The sequence below is a fragment of the Pagrus major genome, chromosome 2 (assembly GCF_040436345.1).
Source record: "Pagrus major chromosome 2, Pma_NU_1.0".
In the NCBI taxonomy this organism is placed as follows: Eukaryota; Metazoa; Chordata; class Actinopteri; order Spariformes; family Sparidae; genus Pagrus; species Pagrus major.
In genome coordinates, this window is record NC_133216.1 from 16,764,386 (window position 1) to 16,790,906 (window position 26,521).

At 41.5% G+C, this 26,521-nt stretch overlaps 1 protein-coding gene across 4 annotated transcripts in view; it reads right to left on the reverse strand.

Moving 5' to 3' along the window:
- mcamb (melanoma cell adhesion molecule b) overlaps positions 1-26,521 on the reverse strand; it is a 38,914-nt gene continuing 12,393 nt past the window's right edge. The window contains exons 2-17 of one of the 4 annotated variants that reach the window (XM_073491576.1): positions 11,359-11,483; positions 11,047-11,278; positions 10,294-10,364; positions 10,100-10,187; positions 9,791-9,970; positions 8,256-8,386; positions 8,012-8,147; positions 7,799-7,914; positions 7,088-7,229; positions 6,734-6,861; positions 6,360-6,501; positions 5,925-6,017; positions 3,945-3,986; positions 3,348-3,471; positions 1,781-1,892; positions 1-1,656 (exon numbers count right to left, since the gene is read on the reverse strand). In XM_073491576.1, coding sequence (XP_073347677.1) covers positions 1,627-1,656; positions 1,781-1,892; positions 3,348-3,471; positions 3,945-3,986; positions 5,925-6,017; positions 6,360-6,501; positions 6,734-6,861; positions 7,088-7,229; positions 7,799-7,914; positions 8,012-8,147; positions 8,256-8,386; positions 9,791-9,970; positions 10,100-10,187; positions 10,294-10,364; positions 11,047-11,278; positions 11,359-11,483 — 1,892 coding nt within the window. In that variant the 3' untranslated portion in view covers positions 1-1,626. Of the gene's footprint in view, positions 1,662-1,780; positions 1,893-3,347; positions 3,472-3,944; positions 3,987-5,924; positions 6,018-6,359; positions 6,502-6,733; positions 6,862-7,087; positions 7,230-7,798; positions 7,915-8,011; positions 8,148-8,255; positions 8,387-9,790; positions 9,971-10,099; positions 10,188-10,293; positions 10,365-11,046; positions 11,279-11,358; positions 11,484-26,521 lie in introns of all 4 variants that reach the window. The other 3 variants (XM_073491585.1, XM_073491599.1, XM_073491592.1) reach the window with 3 other exon arrangements.

A 26,521-nucleotide genomic window follows, 5' to 3' on the forward strand; every position in this document is an offset into this window, starting at 1 on the left:
TTCTTTTCATTTAACAGTCAGTCTTTATTTGGTATAATTTTCAAAAACTACAAACAATGACTTTGTTGGTAAATTGGTTTGAACGTCATCAATGACATTAATTTTACATTTGAAACTCCAAGGCATTAAAAGGCATTTTGTACAGATTTTCAAACATCCCAAACCATCTAACAGTGGTAGTTCTTACAAAAACGGCAGAAAACAACGGACCAACAGAGGGTGGGGAGGGTTAAGTGTGGACGATAACCTGAACATAAGTGAGCACAGAGCGTTTGATTGTCTACAAACTTAATTTGCATATGTGGAGTCACAGTCATTCCCCCCTCCTCAGTAGTCATATACTGTAGTTATCATGTCACTAGTCGTCATGTGTGAGGGGGATTCTGTGTCTCTCTGGGATCAAGTTTCAGTCAACACATGAATTAATTAACTCATTAAACAGATAAAGGAGGGCAACTTCATGCTGTGAATCAGATGGACCAATAATCTGTTCAACTCTCATCCTTCGTCTTGAAAAAGAAATAAAAATAGCTACAGAACTACATTTCATTCACAAACAAAAACAACTGTTTCACATTAGAGTAACGCAACTGCATGAAGAATAAAGAAATCAGTGCACTGAACATTAAATATAAACAACAGACAATACAAAAACTTTGGGTTTGCTGATACTTTCATAGGATTTGATTGAATTTCTAAGGCATCCGTGGCCTTTTTCTTTGACTGTCGGCTTCAACTCAAGCACATAAAATATCAAAGTCAAGAAAACTACAACTAACCCCTCTATGTCAAATGCTGAACAGATTATTCACCCATCTCGCAAGAAAATCTTCAAACTGGGGAGCGTGAAGACGAGTGTGTTGGCGGAAGAGAAGAAAAAACTACAAATGTGGATGATATGTGATTAAAAGGAGATTGTTTTCAGAGCTAAAAGGCAACACTTTTGGTGAGGCTGTAACTGGCTGTAGAGGGAAGATCCTTAAAAAAATTTCAGTGTACAGACTGAAGCTAAACAGGAAACAGACAAAAAAAAATAAAAAATAAAAACAAGACATCTACCTAGCTCTCGATAAAGAGCTCCCAAACAAAATAAAACATTATCTGGTCATTTTATTTTTGGTTGGTTTTTTTTCTATGGTGTTATTTTAAATAAAGAAATATATACATAGATTATAATATGTACACTTGATAAAGAGCTGTTTCAGGCTGCTCTTCAGTGATTGCTTGGCCTGAGGTGATGCGTAGTCGGGTATAAAAAACAGTCCCTGGTTGAAGTTGTGCTCTGATTATTTGTTCTATGGACAATCAGCAGTATACAAGGCTCATGGTAACGAGATCTAGTCCTTGGCGTGAAAGGTTTGTTATCAGAGTTACGTCACAGAGCGCTCAAATCATTTCTCTTTAAAGCTTAAGTTCCAACAGAAATGTGCCAGGATGTAAAGGACAGTAAGCAGAAGCTGCAGCTCAGAATAATTTGAGTCTCGGCCGTCTGTTGTGATAATAACTGACAGGCGGCTGAGCTTTTCCGTGACGTAACTCTGAGATAAGGAGCCGCGGTGAAAGCTTGAAGGCATCGGCCGGTCTGAGCCTGAGAGGGAAGAACGGGAGCAGCTGCGGGTCACCTCCTCACTTCTGCACGTCCAGGTACTCACCGCGCTTTACTCCAGAGGCAGAGGCAAGACAAGAGAGAGGGAGAGGGGTGGAGGATATGTGAAAATGTTAATGGTGTAATCAGATCAGCAGAAAAACAGCATCATCTTTCAGGTAATCAGGTATCTACCTGGTCATTGGGTGGCTGCTTTTCTCCGTTGACCCCGAGGAGCACGGCTTCCTCTGTGTTGTCGCTCTTCATCTCTACCACGATGTTATCTTTGTTGGACTTCTCTTTGGTGCTGTAAGAATAAAAAACACTCCTTAAAGCCGAACGTTGAGGATTCATTGATTCATTTGTTCCCTTAGAATTATTTCTACAGAGGGAGCGGGTTGCACCATCATGTTTCTACAGTAGTCCAGAACAGACAAACCAAACACTGACGCTAGAAGGCGTTTTTAACGGCCACTGCAGGTTCTCCTACATGCTTGTAAGGGGCGGGTGAGGAAAGGGGTGTTCAGTCAGTTGCAATCTGCAACCTCACCACTAGATGACACTAAATCATACACACTGGACCTTTAAGTTAACATGGTGAACTTGTAAGCAAACAGTTGTGTAGTTTTGCATCCAACAGTTGCGGACTAATGTTACCATTCATTTGGAGTTGTTTCTAGTCTAATACTCACACTCTTTTTAGCTCTGTGTTTGGTCTCCACCAACTCCTGAGGGAAATATGCGCCTTGTTAGCTGCTAAATGCTCAACTATGTTCACCAGCTTGCCGCGCCCTTCAATATGCTATGCTAAAATATGCTGAGGCTACATAGAGCTGAGGGGAACTGCAGAGTTGGTGATAATTATCTGTTGGCTCATCACTACGAGCAGTGTCAGTATGCCTACAAAATTGCCTGTATTTATGTTAGGTCAGGTGCAATATGTAAGTGGTGTTGTTTACTATGGGACTATCACCTCTCTTAGCTGGTTAGCATGCTAACTTCAGTCTCTGCAACACATCTTCTAAGCAGACTTTCTTGAAACTGTAAGAACACAAACGTTGTCCATCATCAGGTCAAACATCTCTGTTGACACCTGACGTAACATTCACATGTGTTCAGTGTAAAATGTAAAATGTGTAAAATGTAATGTGGTTGACAGCTTGGCACAATGATCAAGTCTGACTGAATAAAGTCTACACCCAGACCCTGTTCTCCTGTTCCCTGGTTTTTAACATATGTATTTATTTATTTGATTATTAATATTATCATTATGTTGTAACTATTATCACTGATTTCACTGTTAGCATCATTCATTTTTATTTCTTACTTGATTTTTATTGTCTGTGTCTCTTTATAACTCTGTATACTCATGTGCATTGATCCACCTGTTCCGTCTACATGCAGAAACAGTTGAAATAAAAGGGAAAGAAAAGAAATAAGTTCTTTTCTCACTGAATTAACTGCATTTACTTTATAAACCATAACCATTATCCCCAGGTCTAATTTGAATTGCATTGCATTGCATTCATTTTGTTTTCCACATTAGAAAAACTATAGAAAATTACATTTTTATATAGAGTTTAGAAAATTTGTTTCATTTCTCTTCCATGCTCGCCTTTTTTCATTTCTCATTCTGTCACCAGAAGCTAGTTAGAGTATTTTAGTTACAAGGACAAAGTACTTCTTTAAATATAAATGTCTACTATGATTAACGCTGGGGCTAAATTAAGACACGTCAAATCTATACCCTCGTTGCACTTACAGGTCCTGCTTGCCGGATCGGCCACAGATCTTGCCCTTTTTGTAGAGGAAGTACAGCACACTCCCTAAGATGGCCAGCAGCAGGATGCAGATGATGATGACTACAATGACAACACCGCTGGTCTCTGGTGGAGAAGAAGCACAAGAAAAACCACAGGGTTACTCACTGTAACTGGATTATTGAATGAGATGGCGGTATATGAGGCGTGAGGGTCGGATACAGGATCCGGCAGGCAGGCTGTGCAGCAGTCCACAGTGTGTAGCTACAGTATAGAGCTTTTTACAGTGCAAGTCTAAAGAGGGTGCAACTCTAGCATCATTCAGGTGACCTTAACTTGGCAACCTAAAGAAAGGAAGGTGCAAAGTCATTCAGGAGTGGAGGAGAGGAGGTGTGCTCATACAACAGCATGCACAGGAAGAGGCGAAGATGATGGTCTGATGTTTTTGTCCATCAGGAAAGAGGGAGGTCTGATGAATGTTGGGAGGTGAGAGAGGGAGGTGCTGTGGAGGAGAGGTGGATGGAGGCTTTTTGTCTTTGAGGTGGAGCAGTGAGGGAGAGTCTGCAGCAGCAGCAGCAGCAGCAGCGTCACATACAAACCTTTCTTGATTTTCTTTGGTGGGTTCACTGTTGCGGCTTTGACTGAGAAAAACCACATGAGCACAATTATCAGTGGGTGTATTAAATAAGTCATATCAGCAGGCCTCACACACACACACACACACACAGGCAGCAGAGGCCCGAACAGAATACAACAAATGTTTAACTTCAATGATCTTATCTGTGATTAGAAGCTAAACATCTAGCCTGATTGGTCGACTGTGGTCAGTAGCACAGCAGTCATCTCCCAGAGCAGTCCTGTTTATTCTCATTTAATCAGCGCTTTGCCAGAAACGACAACCCAGAGCAGTTTTTCTCGGAGGGGCTGGAAGTTTCCGGCCATGACGTACAAGAGAGAGGGGAGGCAGAAAGAGAGAAAACGCAAAACACAAGGCAGCGCCCGTAATGGGAGTCAGGAGACTCGCTCTGAGTGCATTTAAAGCATCAGCTGCTTTCTAGAGTCACACTGATGCACATGTGTGTGTGTGTTTGTGGTTGCACAACGTGTATGTATCTGCACACCATAATGCTTACAGGAATGCGTTCCACAAAGCACCGCTGTGTGCAGAAGCAAAACCTCCTCTCGTGCTGCAATCATTTCACACAATTTGTAGGACTCTTATTAAAAGACCACATATGAGCAAATAAAGTTTAATTACATAATGACTTAACAAGAAGAAAAATAAGAGACGTGCCAACAATAAGACACCTTGCAGCGGTAACAGACCGCAGTAATATCAGCCACTTGAAGCCATAAATACCTCGTAGAAACCACAGTTTTTAATCACTAACCGGCAGTTCTCTAATTACCTGTCAGTCATGCCTGTGTGCTAATTGCTGCAGCCTTCAGGGGCTTTCTGTTTTCCTTTCTTATTCTCGCTCCTTCTGTCTGACTCACAGAAAAAACAGGTCGGGAATGAAAGAAAGTCTCTCGACCATCTAACAATGAACATGCAGATAATAACCTTTACTGACAACTGAAGTATCACTCTCAGTCAAGTCCTTTTAAGGGGATTTTCTTTGTTGTAGCCTTTTTTTTTTACTTTTTGCAGTTGACTTGACTCGAGTGGTGCTTGGCATGATCTGATATCGCCGTGTTGGTGTTGTTTCTGGAACATCGTAATTAATGTTGCTCCAGGACCATCAGTGAAACTGACCGATCATGTTTTTATTAGAGCCAGTAGGTGATTTAAAGGGGGGACGACTGAGACTCCATCCTCTAGTAGCAGAGGAAGTGCAGGGACAGAGGGGCTGTTGACTTGAATATGTAAGTCTAGTCGGCTTGACTCAGTGATCCTGTTGCTTAATCCCATTTCCAGTTTTTATCCCTTTTTTCAAGTGCCCCCTTGCCCCTCAGAACAACGTCACGATGGATACTGGTTGAAATCTTCCCCTATCAAATAGGACAACCCCTCAAGACCCTCATAAGTCATCAGTAGTCATCGATAGTGTTTATGTAAACAGACACCACCTGACATATACAAGAAAAAGATCACTGCTTCATTACCTGTCCATCAGCAGTACTTTATCAGCTAACGTTCATGCTCATACCATGCCAGTCTTCACTGATATTAGAGGAGCGGTACCAACTGCAGCAACTTCGCTGCTGGACTTAAATTACATTTTGGGTGTCATATGCCATCAGAGGGGGGGAATGCAACATTGAGATAGGTCAGGATGCAGGACTGTTATGCACAAATGAACAATGTAACGTTAGCAAGCTAGCTAGTTAGCCACCGAGACATCAGCGAACTAGCAGCGATTGTTGTCCTTTCTTACATGTGATAAGTTGATATTGATGATATTTTCCTCAACCTAAGCAACTATTTTTGTTGCCTAAACCTAACCAAACTGACAGTTTGGCAATGCTATGACATCACAACTGTGATTGGTCAGTTGAAGAGATGGTCCTAACACCAACACGGTGATTTCAGATAAACCTGGTGCTTGGTAGGCAGTGCAGACTGACTGTGGTCTTACCTGTGGTAGAGGAAATGGTAGTGGTAGTGGTAGTGGTAGTAGTAGTAGTAGTGGTGGTGGTGGCTGCTGTGGTGGCTGCTGTGGTGTGTGTAGCTGAAAACAGTTAAGAGGCACAGAAAGGGAGGACACTCCCTGTTACACATTGGGGGAGGAGGGGGGCACATTTAACAGCCGCACAGCTTCACAGCTTCTCGTCCCGGACAACAACAACAACACAACACTTGAAATATCCAGAACCACAGGCAACACATCACAGCACGTGGCAGAGCTCGAGGCCTTCAGACAAAGTTAAAAATAAACAGCGGAGTGACACAGACGACAAGGGCAGGAACAGAAGGGAAGAGTGGGGTGGCGAGGGGGACAACAGATAGAGACGTACACGCACACAAACACAAAGAGCACAGACAGGAAACACGAGCAGCAGGAGGAACTCACTGGCTTTGATGTTGAAGGTCACCGCGTCAGTGCCGAAGTTGTTGGTGGCGTTGCAGAAAACAGTGATGTCAGAGGTGACCTTGAGACTGACCGTGCTCTGAATGCCCTCCTCAGTCAACTCCTGGGATGCTGTGTCGAGGACCTGGCACACAAACACACGGTTAAAGACAAAGAGGGAAGCAGGTCATGGGTCATAGGTCAGATCTGAAGGGTGGAATGTAGCTCTGACTAGGCCCGTCATGATAACTAGTTTTGTCTGACGATATATTGTCCCAGAAATGTCTGCAATTAAGCCATATTTTTGTCATTTTAGGACCATTTTTAATTCTTAAAAATATTCAGACAGCTGTAGCCGATCCAAGAATGTCACGTACCTTTCCATCAGAGGTGGTCCAGTCGACCTTGGGAGTAGGGAAACCTCTGACATTGCAGTGTAGGTTGACTGTCGTCTCAAATTGCTGCTCCATCTCTGTGTTGTCTGGCTCAGTGATCTCTGGTGGGCCTGCAGACAGAGCAGCAAGAAAGAGGAACCTTGAAAACTTACAGCTACAGTACTATAACTGATAACTGTACCTAATCCTAACACACAAATACAATATGCTTTCCTTTCAACCAAAAATAAAAACACACAAAAACTATTGATATTAAATCATAAGTTCCATAATGGTATAATAGCTAGACAGAAAGCAGAAAGCAGTGTGATATCCAGGATCTGTGATCAGATTTACCTTGCACATAAACGTCAAGTGTCCCGCTTGTTTTCATTCCCTCAATCTCAGGAACAGTCACCACACACACATACGCTCCTGCTGTGTCGAACGTAACGTCCTTCACGATCAAAGTGTTGCCCTTTGAAATCTGCTCTCCGTTCTACACACACACACACCGCGAGACAAAAAGCACATTTAATACACGACTGAAACACAGATTACCAGAGTACTCGTTTTTAGTAGAATTTCAAATAATCCATAAAAAATTTGGATTCCTATTTTAACTGAAAAGCTAAAAAAGCTAAACTACTGCTAAAATAACAATGAAATGTTTTTTATTCATGTCTGTTTTGGGGCTGTTTTAGACAATCTGCTGCTAACAGAAACAAATCCTTAATTCAGATAATTATCTTTGGCATTTTCCGCCTTTATCGGATACAGTGAGAGGCAGAAATGTCAGCGAGAGAGAGAGAAGGGTACGTCATGCAACACAGTTTGCCAGCTGGAATCAAACTGCATGCACTGTAACCACTCAGCTCCAACAAAAACAAATCTTATCAATTAAACAGCAACTTCTGCGGACTTCCTGACTGGCTTGCTTTCACACCGAGATGTGATGGTGATGGGTTTTTTAAATGCATGCTAATCACTTTTGGTTTTGGTACATTATTGAGACAAAACGTTGTTGCTGTTTGTGTAATTGCACTGTACTGTATGTGTGTATATGACCTTAAACCAGGCTGTGTCTGTGGCCACAGAAGAAAGAGCGTTGCAGGTGGCCTTCAGCTCCTCTCCTTGGGGAACAATAATAGTGTCTTCAGGCCTCACCACAGCAGGATCGAGATCTACACACACAGCAGGGAGAGAGAATTCAGTACAGTCATACTGCTGTAAACGTTTCTGTCCTCATGGTCACAAATCAAATCAGCGCAGATTCCTTACAGTTGACAAACACAGTGGTGTTTCCTGAGATGTCCTCAAAGGTGTCCGTGTCAGTAGAGATGCAATGGTAAACTCCACTGTTAAGACGGGTCACGTTATGCAGCACCAACGTATCGCCATCCAAAGTTAGATCAACCTGCAAAAAGCCAAAGCAATCTGATCAACACAACAAACAAAAAATCTTTTGATTCAGCAGGTCTAAACTATGCTTTGCTAATGAACACAAAAGTGTTGCTTTTCTTACGTCTTGATGCTTGAATGAAAAAATTGAGGATGGAGTATTCCCGTTGCCACGGCACTGAAGCTCGATTGAGTCCCCTTCCTTGATTTTGCCCTTCGGTGACTCCACCCAAACACTTACAGCGGTGGAGGGGTCTGAAACAGGGAGAGGAGTTCAAGGTCAAAACACAACCCTGAACTTTAAGTTGCAGAAGGTTTTTATGTAGCAAACTAGACTAAATCTCCTCCTCATCTGAACCTTCTTCAGTCTACAGAGAAGTTGATGCAGTTGCAGAAATATGTTGACTTAAGGGTTAAGTCCACTTAAAAACAACCAGCGCTGGTGTGCGTTTTTCTGTCTCTGGCACAGAAAGATGCCGTCGATATTCTTAATCCTGCCTACAAACCTCTGGTTGGTCGATAGCATGGAAATTGGATATTTTTGTGTGTGTGTGTGTGTAAGTAAGTAATAAGTACAAAAAGTGTTGGAACCCGTCCAATTTTGTTCCTGCCTGTGTTTTATGTGTCATTTTTCAATGTGATATGTTGTATTTTTTTTTAATATCCCTTTTTTTGCACGTGCAAGCAGACACATTTCTGCCTTTTTGCACAAAAATTAACTTATTCTAAGTTGTAGAAGAAGTCTGAGGCACTCAAGAGGGTGATGAGTTAAAAGCCTTTAATTTTTCATAGCTATTGAATCATTACAACAGTGGTCGAAATGGTCCCCTTTGGGCCTTTTCATTTATAGGTTACATGTCTAACAATCAAGGTACCATTTACCTGTTCATACTGATCATTTGACTTTTTGCTAACCGATAAATGAAAGAGCCCAAAGGCGACCATTTTCTATTTGCCCCGATGAAGGCCTCAATGGCTGAAATGTGTGTTTTTATTGTCTTTATGATTCAATAGCCAGAATGAATAAATGAGCAATTAACAGCTTTTTAACTCATCACCCTGTTCAGCACCTCGCACTTCTTCAACAATTCTGAACTAATAGAATCCCCGAACTGAAAAGCACCAGAGGGACAACATTTTCAGCCCCCGAGCAGCTCTCCTTGCTCACTGTTTGTTGGCTGACCTAATTCTCTTTGTCTGACAACATTAGGGAGAGCATCCCTACACAGACAGACCTTTCTATTAAAGACTAAATTCCTTTTTGTTTAACCAGAAACAGCCGCCCTTTTTTGCTCTCACCAGACTCCGGTTACAGAAACAGCAATTTCATCATCGCAAAACACAATTCACAATTTTCAAAAGGTCAAACAATCCCCAGCTCTGGTCTCGTTGAAATAAACTCTTCATATACTGCGCTAGATGTGAAAATAATCTGGCTCTACATGCTCTCCCGATATATTTTCACATCATTGATTGGTAATCACGATCACATATGGGCGTAATATTCACATACTGGTGTGTTTATAGTGTATCGTCCCAGTGGTCAATATGGAGAAGTTGGTGTCACGCCTTAAAACTTTATCTCGTTTTGAAAAGAAACGTGTTGTGTGTTCTCACTGTGCACCATAATACTAATGCTAGACTCTGTGTGAGACTCACAGTATACAGTGATGTTAATACGGTTGGTCTCAGTCATCCTGGTTCCTCCAGGAACAAAGTAAGTGATCTCGCAGTAGAACTGATCATCTTTGTCCTCCTTCACCACCTTCATGCTCAGCTCACTGCTAACGGAGAACAGACTGCTGGATTCAGTCGTGATTCTGGACACTATGTTCACCACTAAAAGAGAAAAACATTCGCAAACACACAAGACGGGATAAGGAAAGGGAGGGAGAGGGAGAAAAAGGCATTAAATAAGCACAAACTAGAACAATGTAGAAGTGCATTGCAGATGTTGATGCGTCTCACCATCTTGAATGCCGCGTATTGGCGTGTTGTTTCTGTACCAAGTGATGTTTGGCTTAGGGAAGCCATTTTTTACCTCACATGTGCCGATCTTTAGCAGAGGAGAGAGAGTGAGAGAAGATCAAATCAAAGAATGAAACTGATAGTCATTAAATCATTTTTATAGTCTGAAGCTCGTGAGTCAAAGCTCCTTTCACCTTGGATGGGCTTTCTTCATTGATTGAGATCCCTGTTTGCATGCCCTTGATGGAAGGAAGGTCCGGTGCAGCTGCAGAGGAATTAAGAACTGAGTCAAGAACTAGAAAAAGTTCAGAGTTCTGGCAGCTGATAGTTTACAGTTGGTAATTGTTTGTCTCAGCATGGAGAACAAGGGAGCAAGATGAGAGACTGCTGAAGAGTCTGGGAAATCCACTGGTTGCAAATAGAAGTACTGTTGTATTTAAGCTTATGAGAAAATAAGCCTACTTCTCACTTGATTCATTGCCTCAGTAAACAGTCTCTTGATAAGTTTATGGTCTCAATCGCTAGTTTCAAGTCTTCTTCTGTATATACTGTATTTTTTTTTTTTTTAATTATGGACCCATTTAGGTTAAATACACATTAAGCAGGGTATGCTCAGTCAGATTCCAGGATATCCTCCCCACTTCCAACCTCTCATCCAAATATGATCACTTCTGTCTCCAAAAAAACAAGATGGCAACGGCTAAAATGCCAAACTTGAGGCTTCAAAACGGTTATTCACAAACCAATGGGTGATGTCACAGTGGGTTTCCCACTAGCACCAGGTGCTATTCATGACTTTTGTCAGTGGAAAACCAGAAAAGACTGTGAGTGAGATGAGTGTAACCAAGCTGTACCATGCAGTGGAAATGAGGCAATTGTGATGAGTAAATTACAAACGAAGCGTGGACATAACAAGAGTATAAACTTTTTTTCAAATTGAATCTCACCAAACACTTTCAGCTTTGTCCGTCCCTCCCCAGTTCCCTCTGTCAGACTTTTGATGAGACAGATAAACTCCAGTTCGTCCTCGAGCAGCACATCACTGATAGTCAACACCACCTCTCCAGTGGCCACGGTGACATTCACATGGATCCGGTCTGAGAACTGTGTGCCTCGGTCTGCATAACTCATGGTGGAGTCCAGGTAGTAGATCGGTTGCTTGTCACCTAACCGAGTCACCTAAAGGTCCAATCACATGAAACATCACATGTAAACACACAGCATACCTCTCTTTGTGTTTCAGGCTTGATGAAACTCACATAGAACCACTGTATGAGCAACCCGCCGACGCCTTCAGTCGATTGGAAGATGCAGGTGATCCGAGCCGTTTCCCCCGCGTACACCTCCACTCTGTCCTCCATGTTCACCTCCACATCAGCCCACACTGAGAAAGAGAAAGAGGATATGGTCGTTGGTAAATTTTACTGTTCAGCATGCAATTTTCCTCCTTTCTTTTACGTGGTTCGCACTTGACTTTCAACAGCAATCAGAGTTCCTCTTTCCTTCAAAAAACATGTCCATCATGTCAGCTTCACGTGGCCCCTGCGAAAACTATGTGCAAAGTCATCTACATCCATGTTTTACACAGTCTAAGGCTGGTGTAAGTGTTTCATTGACAGCTGAGTTGCACCCAGGGACAGTCATGTTTTTGTATTAATGTGACTGGCCAGGATATTATATCTAACAGTGCTTAACAACAATTTACAACAATGTGAGAAAATTTTGCACTACAGCAGAGGGTAAACTGTATCACCGACATATTATAGGTCAAAGCAGCCACAGCAACTACAGTCAACAAGATGACGAGGGAAAGAAATTCCCCAGACTCCTTTATAATTCCTTTACAATTTTGTGAGTTGTCAAGTTAGGAGGAACTGTATTAAGTTTGTGAAACACTTCCTATGACAAATTATTAATTATTTGGGCCTTCTTGTTAATTCGGCGTATGTTATACCTGAACTTCTTCCTTCCTTTGTGTTAAAAACATTGTGGCTGTTTGTTCCAGCGATGTACATGTTCATTATAGAGCAGGGAAGTGTAACATCTACAATATAATCACACTATTTTATCAGTTGGTGGTTTTAATAATGGCTCGTTTTAGGGGGCTCTGCACCAAGTTCCTGCGTTCCTTTCAATCGTCATGTTTCCAAATATCCAAACGCTGAGACAGGTAGGGATGTCGTAATATGTGTGTATAATGTGTTAGAGCACCACCATTACTGACTTTTTAAAGCTAATACACTGATGTGGATATTTGGGAGTTCATAAAAAGGCTTATAACAATATGTGACCTGATATTAATTAGTTAACAATGACAAATAACATAATACTTTTGATAAGGATTCCATAAAGTACCTCAAACCTTTCTGTGCTGAAATTTCTTCTTATTTATCAACCGAAACACATGCCAATACCAATTTATCCGCCACAAATTAATCTTGATCTATAATGCCAATTAAGCATTAATGAACTGAAACACAAAATGGGTTGCTGAGACTAATTAATACCCTCCTTACAAGAACCTGAATTATGCTTTAGAAACAAACCACTTCTGCGTCCACACCCTGTTGACACAAACCCAAAGAAGGCATGGAGGCAAAAGAAGAGAGGAGAAAGTTATGGTGGGTCAAAGCGAAGAGAGAGATGCTATGACAGGAATGAGAAGCCCACCCATGTCCACATTAATGTGCTGCATTCCACCATGTCACCCTCTCACAGGAAGAAAGGCTCAATTTACAGGCAGCATAGTAGCCCCACTGTTCCTTCATGATCTGTCTCTGAGGAACGACTGGTTTTCCCCTTCCAGGGTCCCTCGCTGTGGCTCATCCTGCTAATCTATAGGAAGGGCCCCCCCTTTACACTTCACATGGCAGTGTTTCAGTAGATGTACGAGATGCCAACGAGAGCTGTAGCCTCGAGGTGACGAGGCTGCCAGGTTTGATTTAGCTTTTCCTGAGTGTCTCTTCATTGTGTTGGCGAATGTAGCTTTTATGGTGGAAGAGAAGGAGGCGATGGCGGGAAAATATCTGCATTTATGTCAAGTGCTGCTCAGAAAAATGGAAATGTGGTTCATCTGTGTCCTGCAATGACCTTTTTTCTACTCAAGAAGCACAGCAGACACAAAACAGCCACATTTCTTTTACACAGTATATTAATTCGTAAGTTTATGTTTGAGCTTGGAAACAGTCATTTTGTTAAACTAGGGCTGCAACTAACAAACAAAAGTTCATTAATTGATTTATTGTTCAAGTTATCTGCAGATTTATTAATTATTTTGTAAAATGTAAAAATATTGTACTTAAATGCTCAGAACAGTTTTAAAGAACCCAAAGTGACTCATAGATACCAGCCACCTAGATACGCCTAATTTTTTATCGTTTTAATCATTATTTCCTAAAAAATTAACAAAAAAATCTTGCAATGTTAAAGAATGTGAAACATTTTCCTGAATCTGTCCCTTTAACCGGATGGACACAAACAAACATAACCTCTTTAGAGGTCATAAATTATTAAAAAAAAATTTTTTAATTTAAATACACTGTGGCACTGTCTCTGGTATCCAAAGACGATTCCTTCATGGAAGATCAGATGCGTCGTCTTGTAGTTAAGTGAATGACACCAGGCTGCTTGTTAACGAGCTGATTACCAACACACCTCCCTGCGTCTCTCCTGGCATTTCATTCTACCATTATCGGCACAGATGACAAACATTTCCTGCTTCTCACTCAAACTAAGCCTCTGACTGTTCCTTGACCTGAATCAACAATAAACCTCCTTCTCTCCCTCACCTCACCTCTTCGATATTCTCCCCCCTTGTCTCTCCCACCTGCCTCTCCCTGTGCTGTGTGTTGCTGTTTACCGCTGGCTAATGGAGCTGGACGGATGCTTTCCTGTTAAAGAAATCCAATTAGACTCTCCAACATAGACATTTCCTGGCCATTAGCGATGGAAAGACAACGCTGACTCACTCCCAGCATCCCATCCCCCACCTGAGGACCTACCCACAGTAAGAGACGGGATTCACGGAGGAATGAAAATTCAGATTCTAGCTGGCATCAGACAGAATGTTTGCCCATCCTGTCTGACAGCTGGAGTCTGTTTGCTCCCAGGGATCTCAATCAAATCTCATTAGTAATTTGACCAGTTTTCATCGCCGCAGTCCATCAATCAGTGAGGCTGGCACTCCAAGGCCTCGCATCGATCCTCTCCGATGATGAGAGAGCAGATGTTGGAGTCCATTGGATAATAGTCCTAAATCAGTATGACAGAATAAAGCTGATCATCCCCCTCTGACAGCAGCATGCTGGGAAACCTGGGCCTCTCCAGGTTTATGAGTTCCATCAGCAAACAATATACTTTCCCCTGAAGTGTGTGTGTTTGACCCAGAGACAAACATTTCACATGCCGAGAGTGTGATTTCCACAAGAGAGGGGAATGTGCTCTGTCCACTGTAGTGAATATCTGTTCCTGACCCCGACCCAGAGGAGAAGATTCAGAACATATGGAAACTCCAGCGACGAGGATGTGGAGGCAAAACAAAAAACATATACCAACACAAGATGACTTGTTTTGGACGTCTCGTCTCGTGGAAAATGAATAAACGTATAGTTCCAACAGGTCCTTTAAACACGTCTTTGGGAGTTCAAAGGTTTCAATCAGCAGAAGCGTCTTCAGTAAAGTTGTGAGAGCGTGTGTACAGTGTGCGTGATTATCATACGATGTCAAAAATGTTTTCTTCAAAGACAGAAAACCTTCAGGCAAAGTTCAAATGAAGGCTCCACTTAACAAGACTGCATTCGGTTAATAAGCGGATTCGAGGAAAGCCCTTACAAGAACGGCACTGTTTATATTCCTGGAGATAGACACATCAAGACTTATCGGAGAAACACTGCAGTTAAAAGGGATATTCTGCTTTGATTTATGCAGCTAACTGAGTCTAGGTCACATGCATACACACAGATGCACAAAAACATCTCAATTAATGTGTCAGCGCTGATAATAGAGCTTCAAATAGCGCCCAGTGGAGGCTGCAGGTGATCTCTCGACGGGAATAAACGTCTCGGTTCAGCTGTTCAAAACACGGCTTATCCCACAAAGAGTGTGGATTGTTTTCAAAGGCACTGCAAAATTAGGTGCACTTTAAGATAAGACAAAATAACCCCCCAAACACCTCTTATAAAGCAGAGCAGAGGCAGAAAGGATAAGATAATCCCCGGGGGGAAGTCATATCAAAGACATTGTTATGTCTACAATGAAAGCAAAGCCTTTTGTCTGGAAGCACAATCAGTTTCTGTCTGCGGAGAGTCGTGATAGCACCACTTCCTGCCAGGCTCTGAGCTGCTGTAGCTGCTTATCCACACCAGTAAAATCTCTTCACTAGGCCTCTTACTATGAGAACATGTAGAGAAAACCACCTAGGCAGAAAAGGTGTCGAGATAATTTATTTTTGAACATGTTTGAGCGTATAATTTAAACTTCTCCTCCTCTGACAGGTACAGTACACTGATCAGATGTGGCATGTGGTTGTTCAAAGGCTCAAATCTGGTCTGACTTTCTGTCCATGAAGGTGACAGGCTGCAGTCGACCTGGCCTCCCTCTGGCAACCGGCCCAGACCACAGATTGTCACAGGCGAGGGAGATGAGGGGACGTCCACCTTTGGCACGTTAACTGCCATTCAAAGCAGATTACCAGCCTGCACTCTTTGTGACATTAATCTGACAGGGAGGCAGAATGGTGACCCAACGTGGACCCACAATGATTCCCTTTTGTCCTCGCTTTTGTTCTCTTTCTATGTATGTTTTGATTACAATGAACCAGAACCCCATGAATACAACATTCAACTGATAATGTGACTTCTAAAACCCAACTGGCTGCACCAGTGATGATTCAGATCAGTGGATGAGTGGATCAAACTTTTTCCATGATTGATACCTTTTCTATCTACCACTGATAAAGTGCCCTGTTTATTGCTATTTGATATTATTTTCAATGCATAACAACAACAGTACAGTACAGCTTATAAACCTCCCAAAAAGCAAACGTAATGACTGTGCCAAAATTATGTAAACGATGATGATGTTTAGCAGAGTGAAGGTTTTGAGAATATATTGTGTATTCAGGTCTTTTACTATAATCCTATCCTGAGTTTTATATCTTAAAGTTATAATATACAATTTGAGTAGTATTTTTTTTATTTAGTTTTCTACACAGAAATGAATACATGTTGAGATATATGCCTACTGTGTATCTTTTAAAAAACTATATGGGTTGGGAACCAGTGATTTAGATGTGTCCAATTAAATATAGGAGATGAAAAAAATGCTGATGTTTATTTTGTATTTTATATTTGAAATAATTTAAGATCACTTTGTAGGATCTGCTTCACCGTGAACATCCAGAGCAAATATCAGGTGAAGAGGCCCACAAACTGCCGTGATATCTTTCATATGGATGGACAGACCGACACTGATTTCTTCAGACCGTGCTGCCTGTGGATATAAAAAAACTCTGAAGAAAGCTCTTCCTCCTCAAGTCTAGAAAAAGAAAAAGAATCAGATCAAAGCAGCAGCGTCTGACAGGATGATCGCTGAGGTCAGGGGAAAGCAGACACACACACACACTCTGAGATCTTTCAGCCTGTCCGTCTGGATGTTATGAAGTGGGATGAGCCCTTCAGATGTGCAACAGGATCTGCCACACACACACACACACACACACACACACACACACACACACACACACACACACACTTGCAGATGACTTGAACTTGAGACTCGTCTCCAGCACTAAACACATCATTACATGGTTTGCAAATGTCTGGGAGCGCAACCAGCACATGACACACATCCTACTCTATGTTTCATTCACTAGTTTCCAACCTCTTATTTCAGCGATTCAACAACTCCCTCTTTGCTCTCTCTAAAAGGAACGATGAAGTCAAGAATCCATTTATCTACTAGTTTTGTTTGCATTACAGAGTCCTTATATAACCTGTTTCTTCTATCACAGGGTCAGATTTTAAGGTGCTGTATTAATATTTACATACCAAGGATTCCCCCTGCTTAGACTCTAATTCATGTTTAATTTACTTCTGGCATGTCCTCCAAAGAAGAGGCTCCTATTGAACTAAGACATAAAAGGATGAGTATGAATATTGCATTAAAAGGAAGCAACACGTAATTTCCCGTGTGTGTTTGTGTGTTTTAATTGCTTGCTGAGCTTAGACAAAACGTGGGAGCATAATTATAAAAAGGGCTGTGTTACATTAAATTATAATTATATGATACATTTACTTTCTGGCTGGTGTGTACTAAAACACAGCAAACACACCACAGTGTGTATTACTTGAAACCAAATATTTCTATTGCAAGTAAAGGATTATTTTCTTTCTTTTTCTTTTTCTTTCTGTCTTATATTAGATTTTCTTCTCTTTTCTCTCCGAAGCCCAAGATGATGTCCTTAAAGGAGACATATTAAGTTCATTTTCAGGTTCATTATTTTATTTTGGTTACTACTAGAACAGGTTTACATGCTTTAGTGCTCCAAAAACACATTAGTTTCTCATACTGTCCAGTGCTGCAGCTGAAACGCTCTGTTTTAGCTCCTGTCTCTTTAAGGCCCCTCCTCCTGCATACCAAGTTTCCTCTGATTGGTCAGCTCACACACACACAGAAATTATGCAAATGTGTGACATGGTGACGTAGTGTGATGTCACAAAGTCACACATTAAAGGCGAGACTACTGATGAGGCATTTCAGGAGCAGTGATTCCTGTGGGAGAGAGGAGCTTCTGTTGGTGCGGACTTCAACCTCCTTTTTAACTTTCAAGATCTTTTACATGCACAAGAATCAATATAAAAACATTGAAGGACAAGAAAAAGCATAACAGGTCTCCTTTAAATGTCTTGTTTTCTCCACAACTGTCATAGAGGCGTAATGAAACCAGAAAATATTCCCATTTAAGAAGCCGGAATCAGAGAATTTTGACTGTAATTTTCTTAAAAAATGACTCAAACCAATTTGTCAATCGTCAAAATAGTTGGCCACAAATATTTCCCCTCCACCACTCTGCTGAAATGAAGCGACAGCTCGGGGACACTATCACATCTAAGAATAACAATGGCCTATCAAAAGCTTGTTTGCTTACATGAGACAGCAGAATTACAGTGCACTGACCCGACTGGCACCAGAAATAGCAGCAGTCCTACTTCATGACAGGATGAGACAGAGAGAGGGAGCATGGGAAAACAGTGCCTCAGTCAGGCAGCTCTTTGTAAGGATGTAAATAGGTCTGAGACGAGTGAATAGAGTGAACATGAGAAAACAGATAAAAGACGAACGGGAGACGAGAGAAAATGAAAAGACAGAGGCAGGGCGGGGGGGAGAAATCAAGGTGGCAGACTGAGACGTGTGAAGAAGAAGTGGGTGTTTGGTTCACTGCGAGCTGCTGCAGCCTCTGACATTTCTCACACTAATCCCTCAATGGCACACTTGCAGTATCTTGCAGAGAGGAGGAAATGTTATCAAGCTGAAGATAACGACTCTCACTCAGTGTGTTGAGAGGAGAAGCTATATACTCCTTATATACTGACCTTCCACTTGCATTTCTCCCGACTGGCTGCAGGATACAAAGTTTAGTTAAGTCATTTCACACAAAGGCATCTTTTACTTTCAGGGTGGATTCACTCCTCTCAACAGCTCTCAGATTATCTTTTAGATAGTCCCTATGAAGTTAGTTAGTGTTTATATTTCCTGTAAAAAGGAATCATCCCTTCATGTTTCATAAAACTGAAACCATTAGTGTCTACATTATTATGTTTGGGTTCAAATATTTAACCTTTGATTATAAAAAAGAAAAAAAGATAAAAAGCTGTGCAGCCAAGATATAATGCATGAAAGATTGCATCAAGATGAAAGATAAAGAGTGAACTTGGTGGCATCAGTTAATGAAAATATAGTCTTGAAGAGTAAATACAGCAAATCTTCCTCCTGGAACACTAATAGTCTCCATAGACATGTTTTAGGGATGGGCAGTTGCAGCCAAATTCTTGTTTGCCTTCGCAGATCCTCTACCAGAACAGTAGCCCCACTTAGTTTGGGTCAACTTTGCTAAATGGTGCAAAGGAATGTAATGAGAAACTCTTGAAAACGATCACACTAAAGGCCTTGTCACACGTTCATCAATCACGTCAGTCCTGTGATGCACTAAAGGGCATTTCAGCACACATCACGCAGGGCTTCAATCAGGCATTCACAACGAAAAAGGACTGTCAGTGACTCACAAAGCTCCTGGCACAGCAGACATATTTCTCCATAAACTCAACATGCAGGAGGGTTTATAATGCCATGAAAAAGCCACTCAAATAAAAGAATGACACATAAATATACATGATTTGTGTGCAGCCATTATTTTTGCACTGCTACAGATCCAGCTAACAAGCCTGCAAGCGGTAATTCTGCAGAGAATTCAAAGCTTCTTTGATCCACAGAGAACGAAGGAGCTCATTAGGGAACTTTCCATAAACCCCCCCCCCGACACCGGGCACTTTGACCCAGTGTGTTTTACTCCTTCTTTATAAATATGCATGCTTCCTTTTATCTTGTTTGGTTGCATTAGTAGTGACCAGTTAGCAAGGCTTTCATTTATTAATGAAGACCCAAGTGATCTAATTGAGGTTACATCAATGGAAGACATGTCTACAACTTGTCTTGTCGCAGGCTCTACTCCCGCTGCGTTGGCTGCACACAGTAACTTTCTTGACATGGAGAGGACTGGCCAACAACACCAAACAGAAATAGCAACCAGAAATTACACTCTGAAGGAATTTCAGGAATTAACCTCTGGAGTGTTTGGAGCGAATGGATCAAGATAGGAAAAGAGTGCAGATATGTAAACTAGATGCACCATATTGTGTTAAAACTCCGGCTAGTTCACCAGACAATACAAACACAGCTAAGAAAACAGGCAAACACCTTAATTTAAGTGTTTAGTCATGTCATACATCATTAGAAAGCTTACTGTAGATTCCTCTGATTCTATTCATGCAAATCATTTCAAGATAAAACCACATCAGCAAGGTACAATCAACAAACAAACCAATAAAAAAGGCAACAAACCAGCATGTGTGAAGTTTTGCCAGCTCACCAATTAAGTGTCTGGGTGTTTCAGTAGTGCGTCAAACTCCAACAAAAAATGACTTCTCTCATTCCCAAATGTCTACTCGATCCATCTCATCCATCTTATACCTCTACACTTGAGATCCTGAGATGGCAGCCGTTTGATTGACAGCTCGTTAGAGCAGATATGAGCTTCTATGCCCACCCTGGAGCCTACAACAACCAATGAGTGGTCGTGTAGACCAGTGACCCACTCTCTATTCTTTCTCCTCTCTCCTGACTTACTGACACGCCAGCCTCCAGATGATTCATGCATCATAATGCCAATGAGATTTCAAATTCAGTAATATATAGTTTATTACAGTTTCTGAACCGTACAGTTATTTTGAACCAAATTTTGAAATTACGCAAGTTTTTCGCTCTTTGTATAGGCTCTTTTTCTACTTAAGCACTTATTTTTAACTATTCAATATGCACACAAAGTTAGTGTAAATAAGGAAATAAAGAATTTTAATGAGTTTTTGTCCCTGTTACTCTCAATCTTGGGTATTCTGAGGTCATAAAATGGCATTTTTTTTCATTTCCTTAAAAATTTACAAGGAAACCCCACAGAGTAGTTAGACTGATGTTCTGCCTTTCATAGTTTGATTTCATTTTAATTGAAAACATTTTGGGTTCATCCCTCCAGGAGGCTGTGTCGGTGGGGTGCATGTTGTTAAGGTAGTGGTGAGACAGTGACATGATCCAGGAAGACCAGTTGGAGTTTAGAAGTTTATTGTATCATATGACATAGTGATCACAAGGCAATGGTTAATTGCAAATTGGGCAAGATTTTTTAAGATAATTTTTTTGGCATTTTTGCTTTTGCTCGACAGCAGACGGGAAACATAGAGAGGTATATGACATGCAGCAAGGGCCCTCAATCTGAAATGAATCAGCAACATCGCAGTGTACACCTTAACCACTTGGGAGACCGGATGCTCACTTGTAGCACTTTACAAATCTTTGTAGACTGAAAACGAATCAATAGATCAGAAGAAAAAACTGTTAACACGAATAATCTAACAGAGTGCTCCTCTGCATGGAGCCTGTGTGGCGCTCAGGTGATGATCTAACTGCTGTGTGCAGACACAATGCGATGGACAGTGACAGCTGCAGCAACCAAACTGCACATTCCCACGATGCCTGAGAGAAAACAAGGTCAACTTGTCACACACTGACCTGCCAGACACTTTCCTTAGCACACACACGCGGACACGCACTCATCTCCAGGGTGCTGGAGCCAAATGCCTGCAGTCAACATGCCATCAGAATTAACGATTTCCAAAAGGCAGAGGAGGCGAAGGATAGGAAGAATGTAAATACAGTGGATCAGAGTGGACCACACAGCAGGGGAGAGAGGGAGGGAGTCACATTGCTCTCTGATTTCTCCTGATGATCCGATGCTAGATTCCATTTCAACAGACCACCTGTCGCAGAGATCAGCTCAGGCCAGACCTGGATCGTTTCACAGCACACCCATCTCCAGTCCATCTTTCAGGGGGCTCTGCTGTCTTACAACTGTTACAACAAGTCAGAAAACTCTGGATGGGTCTCTAATAAGGTCGTTTCAATGGTACAACACTAACAGTAGTAAGAAATGCACCGGCTTCTCTAAACAGCTAGAGCAAGGAGCCTTTGAGCAAGGCAATGAATGCCAAGTGGGTACAGCAGAGCAGCTCAGTGACTTTAGCTTGGAGAATTTAAGATTGTGAATGTGTTTTAAAGGTCAGTTCACCAAAATATCAGATATCCACCTCTGAGATCTCCCCAGTTAGTTGGCTTAGTTAGCCATGTAGCTAGTGGTCCTTTTAGCTGACTTGAGTACGCCTGAACTGGGAGCTCAGAGCACTGGGGAGAGTTGGTGATAACACCGCTAGCACAGGAGCCTTAGACATCCAGGGCTAGCTCGTTAGCATGCTAACCTCAGTAGATGTCTCTTCAACACAATACATGAAATGAAAACTAATATTTCTTCACATTCTGTTGATAATCGTATTTTTTGTGTGTGTGTTAAAGTAAAATTCTTACATATTGCACCTTTAAAGGAAAAGTTCATATTAGTTTTCTTGCCAAGGGTTAGAGAAGAATGCTACTCTCATGTGTATATGATAAATATTAAGCTACAGTAAAGAGCCTGTTAGCTTAGCTTAGCATAAAGCCTGGAAACACAGGGATAGGGTGTTTAGTGTCGGACTATTTCTTGGCCATGCGCAGTGACTTCCTGGAGTACAGTCAGGATGCCAACTTACAGCTATAACTCGCACTTAATGCCACTGGTTCCCAAACTTTTCCTATCACGACCCCTGATCAAAACCTAAAAGAAAACAATGTACAGAACACATCTGTGAATTGATTGCATTTTTAACAACTGGTAATTGGTAACAATGCGGGGAAACCACTAACAACCACTAACTTGTTCCCTTATTGTTCCTAAATGACTCACATTCATAAGCTTTTTTCACAGCCAACATTTTGAAGGAAAAGGAGAAGAATAGGTCGAACTAAAAACCATGACAACAACTACTTACACCTGTGATTCACTAGGCAAAATATCTTTTCATTTCGCTCTACATGTTGGACATTTTGTGCCCTAACTGCACACTTAAAGATAGCAAAGACTCATGGACTGCTGAAAGAGTGGTAGACAGGGCATCAAAATCATTTGTGAGCAGTCTCAGACCACAGCTGTGAAGATCAGACTGCAGGCCTTCAGCTTAGAGGAGCAGCGCAGGCTCACTGACCTGAGGCTAATCCCTCTTCAGTAAGCAGCTCTTTGGTCTTCCCTCAGCAGCTACACCCCAAAGAGAGTTCACTCTGTTCCCCTGCCTTTGATAACTACTTGGCAACAAGACAAGACCTTCTTCCCTTTACTCAGAGTTTCCACACTCAGCTATTTTGATATGCCCACACACACACACATAAAATATAATGTATGTTGAATGACTTCTGACTTCATGTGGGATGCGGTCATCTTCCCATGTCCAAACCACTTTAATATTTAAAAAAAACAATCTCACAACTCAATGCCTACTTGGATTTCTATGTGTGTATCTCTGTGGGCCATTTCCTCATGCCTGCTCCCATGGTGGTACAAACGCCCCCTCCATCCTCTTTCCCACGTCCCAGACGACAAAATGGTCTCCATATCAGCCACTATGTGAGCAGGCAGGAGTAAAATAACACAAGCTGTTCGGAAGTATGGGAAAGGCCAACAGGGACAGTATTTATTTAAGATGCTGATTGTAACGACAGAGAGAGAGAGAGAAAGAGGGAGAGAGGGGTCCCATGACATGGCTTCACAAGTATGAGATGTGCGTTGCTCGCTGCTGGCATATTATGGCTAAAGATAGACTGCAGGCACACACACACACACAAACACACTGAAAGCTTTTTACCCATTGACTCTCAGGGTATGGTACTCAGCAGCAGCTGTCTCCTTTTTAGGTGGAGGCTGCAAGTGGCAATAATGAATCGCAAAATCGTTTAGCGCTCTTTCGTGATAAGATGTTTGCGTACATGAACAGGTGTGAGTCTGATAGTGACATGGACATACCTGCACCAAATTCTTGAATGCTAAACTAAATTCACCCTCATTAAAGTGCCAGTGTTACCAAGACAAATGGTCTGATGGCTTATGGGCAACACGTGTCGGCTGCATCGCTTAGTCTCATGTTACATAAAGTGCGTCTTGAAGTGTGTGAGCCTACATGATACACAATAGGTGTGAGTGTATCTACACACGTCACACACCGCCAGTATGTGTTGCCCTTAAGTGTTTCTCGCTTTATGTAATTCTGGCATTTTTAAAATAACAACCCTGACAAAAATCAAATGCATTCCTATGTGCATATGTCATTCGCTGGAAGAGTTAAGGATCCCACGAAACTTTAACGTCATGGAAAACTGTTACATCCTGGGAAACTTTCAAGCCATATGAGACGATGGTAGAGATTGGGAAGATTCCCATGTTTACGACTTGCAAGCAACTCAAGACTATAATTGTAGAGTTGGTTGAGCTAAGGTTAAAAATAATCTGCATTGACAATATGACCCATATCTACTGAATTTGGGTTTATTCAGCTTGAACTTTGACTTTGGTATCCTTGCTTGATTTCCTTCTTATTAAGCAGTAATGCTCAATCCTATGTCCAATTTTCACCCCTCCTTGCCTCTCAGAACAGAGTCACCAAGAGGAAGTGGTTCAAGTCTCTCCCTGAGACATTGGACAGCCCTTCAAGACCCTCATACGTCATCATTTTTCACCGATGGTGTTGCTGTGAACTTGTAAAAGAGATTCTGGATCTAAATGGGAATATTCCTGGTAAAAAATAAGATTGAGTAATAACTAGTAGCTATTGTTTTACACTTGTTATATAAAAAAGGACCATTAATACATTGAAATGACAAAGACAATAACCCTCAGTTTGTTAATCTATTAAATTTAGGTTCAATCATCTTGAAAAACTGATTTTGCCATCGTCATTTACTTGATTTCAGGCACTTGCTTATCATTGAGCACCGAGTCGGATACAATATTTCTATTGAGGAAACCTGCTTTTCTCTTCGTGTAATAACCCACTGGTTTGGACGTAAGACTTTCTGTTTGTGTCAAAGAAAATATGCTTCATTAAGAAAGTATTCATACCCTATAACACAACTTGTAAAGGCCTAATGGAACTGGCTCCACAACTTCATGGAGAGCATTAGCATTCTTTATATTTATAGGCCAACTCAAGCTCCATTAATTATTACAAAATCCCCTCAAATCATCACACATTTTTGTGTACCACCATATTCTCGGAAGTTGATACCCCATCGATTTATACTTGAATGAATGAGTAAAGCAATGATCCATCACTGTGTTATGCCGAGCCACAACATCCTGTTTGAATGGCTAATACATCACATACATAATGGAGGTAAAGATACTATTTAAGGCTGCCTTAGACACTGGCACTGGAGTGTGCAAACTCAAGAAATGCATTCTTAATCACACAGACGTCATCTCAAGTTCTTGCAAAAAACAGTTGTGAACTCATCGCTTGCTCACATGCTTAACTTGCCAAAAGCTTTGCCTTTTTATCACAGGACAAATACAAAGATCAATTTAACATATCTCACATGTTTTGATCCGCGTGCAGCGTGAGCCATGAACACAATGACCTCTTTTGACTGCATCAGCTGTTTCCACTTGGAAATGGCCGATTAAAATGAAAATTAATGAAACTGAATCAAATCGTGACAGACCACTTTCTACTGAATGTCTGGTGTGACCAAGATAGAAAAAAAAATATCTCAGTAATCATCAGAAGATAGAAAGAACTCGAAAGCACAGAAATAGTGAAGTGGAAAATAAAAATGATGCATAACTAAAGCTGAAAGATATTCTTGGATATGACATAAGAGACTATAAATTTAGACCTTAAGAATCCCATAGACAAACAGTAAAGCCAGAGAGAGGAGCAAACCATAAAAGTTAAATACAACCAGCGATCTACTGTAAGTAAACACTGTGAAGTCACAGCAAACACGTCGGTCTGCTCTGTAGAGTCAGAGGCGTAGTGTCATGGCTGAGAGCTGACAGGTTGCATTAGGTTAAAAGGATCCTAATGTGCATTAGACCAGCACAGAGCATTATTTCAGGAAAACAACATCCATTATTAAGCAGGGTGTTGAACTATCAGAGAATAGACAGAGATCCTGACAGGCCTCTTGTCTCCACTTGTGCCAGTGCAGCTCCCAGAGGACAACTTCACATCCAGAGATCAGCCTCGTCAAGAGTCTGAGCAGCTCAAACTCTGCAGAGCTCAAATCTCTACCAGTTCTCTCTCTAGTCTTTCGATGACACTGAGACACACGCAACACAAACAAACATCTTGGCCAGTTTCACAACGCATTAGGAAAGAAATAAAATGCAGGCAACTTGAGAAACTCATTCAATTTGATGACACGTGCAGCATAATGAACACGACCAAATACAGAAACGCACTTCAGTTGGCTCCTCACCTTAAGTGTTGCCATGCTTCATAACCCTAACCCGAATATGGTCCTACCAAAGTTAAAACAGTTGGGATTATATGATGAGAGATTTCTGTATTTGGGGTTTTGTCTGTGCTCTTATGACTGTTTCAAACGGACAAGACTCAGATGAGCTGGACAAAGATGAGTAACGTACCACTGAGCGCTAATCAGGGTTTAGCAACATTTGAATCAAGATCTGATCACAGTTTCGTGTTTGTTTGCTTTTTTTTGCCAACCTGTCAG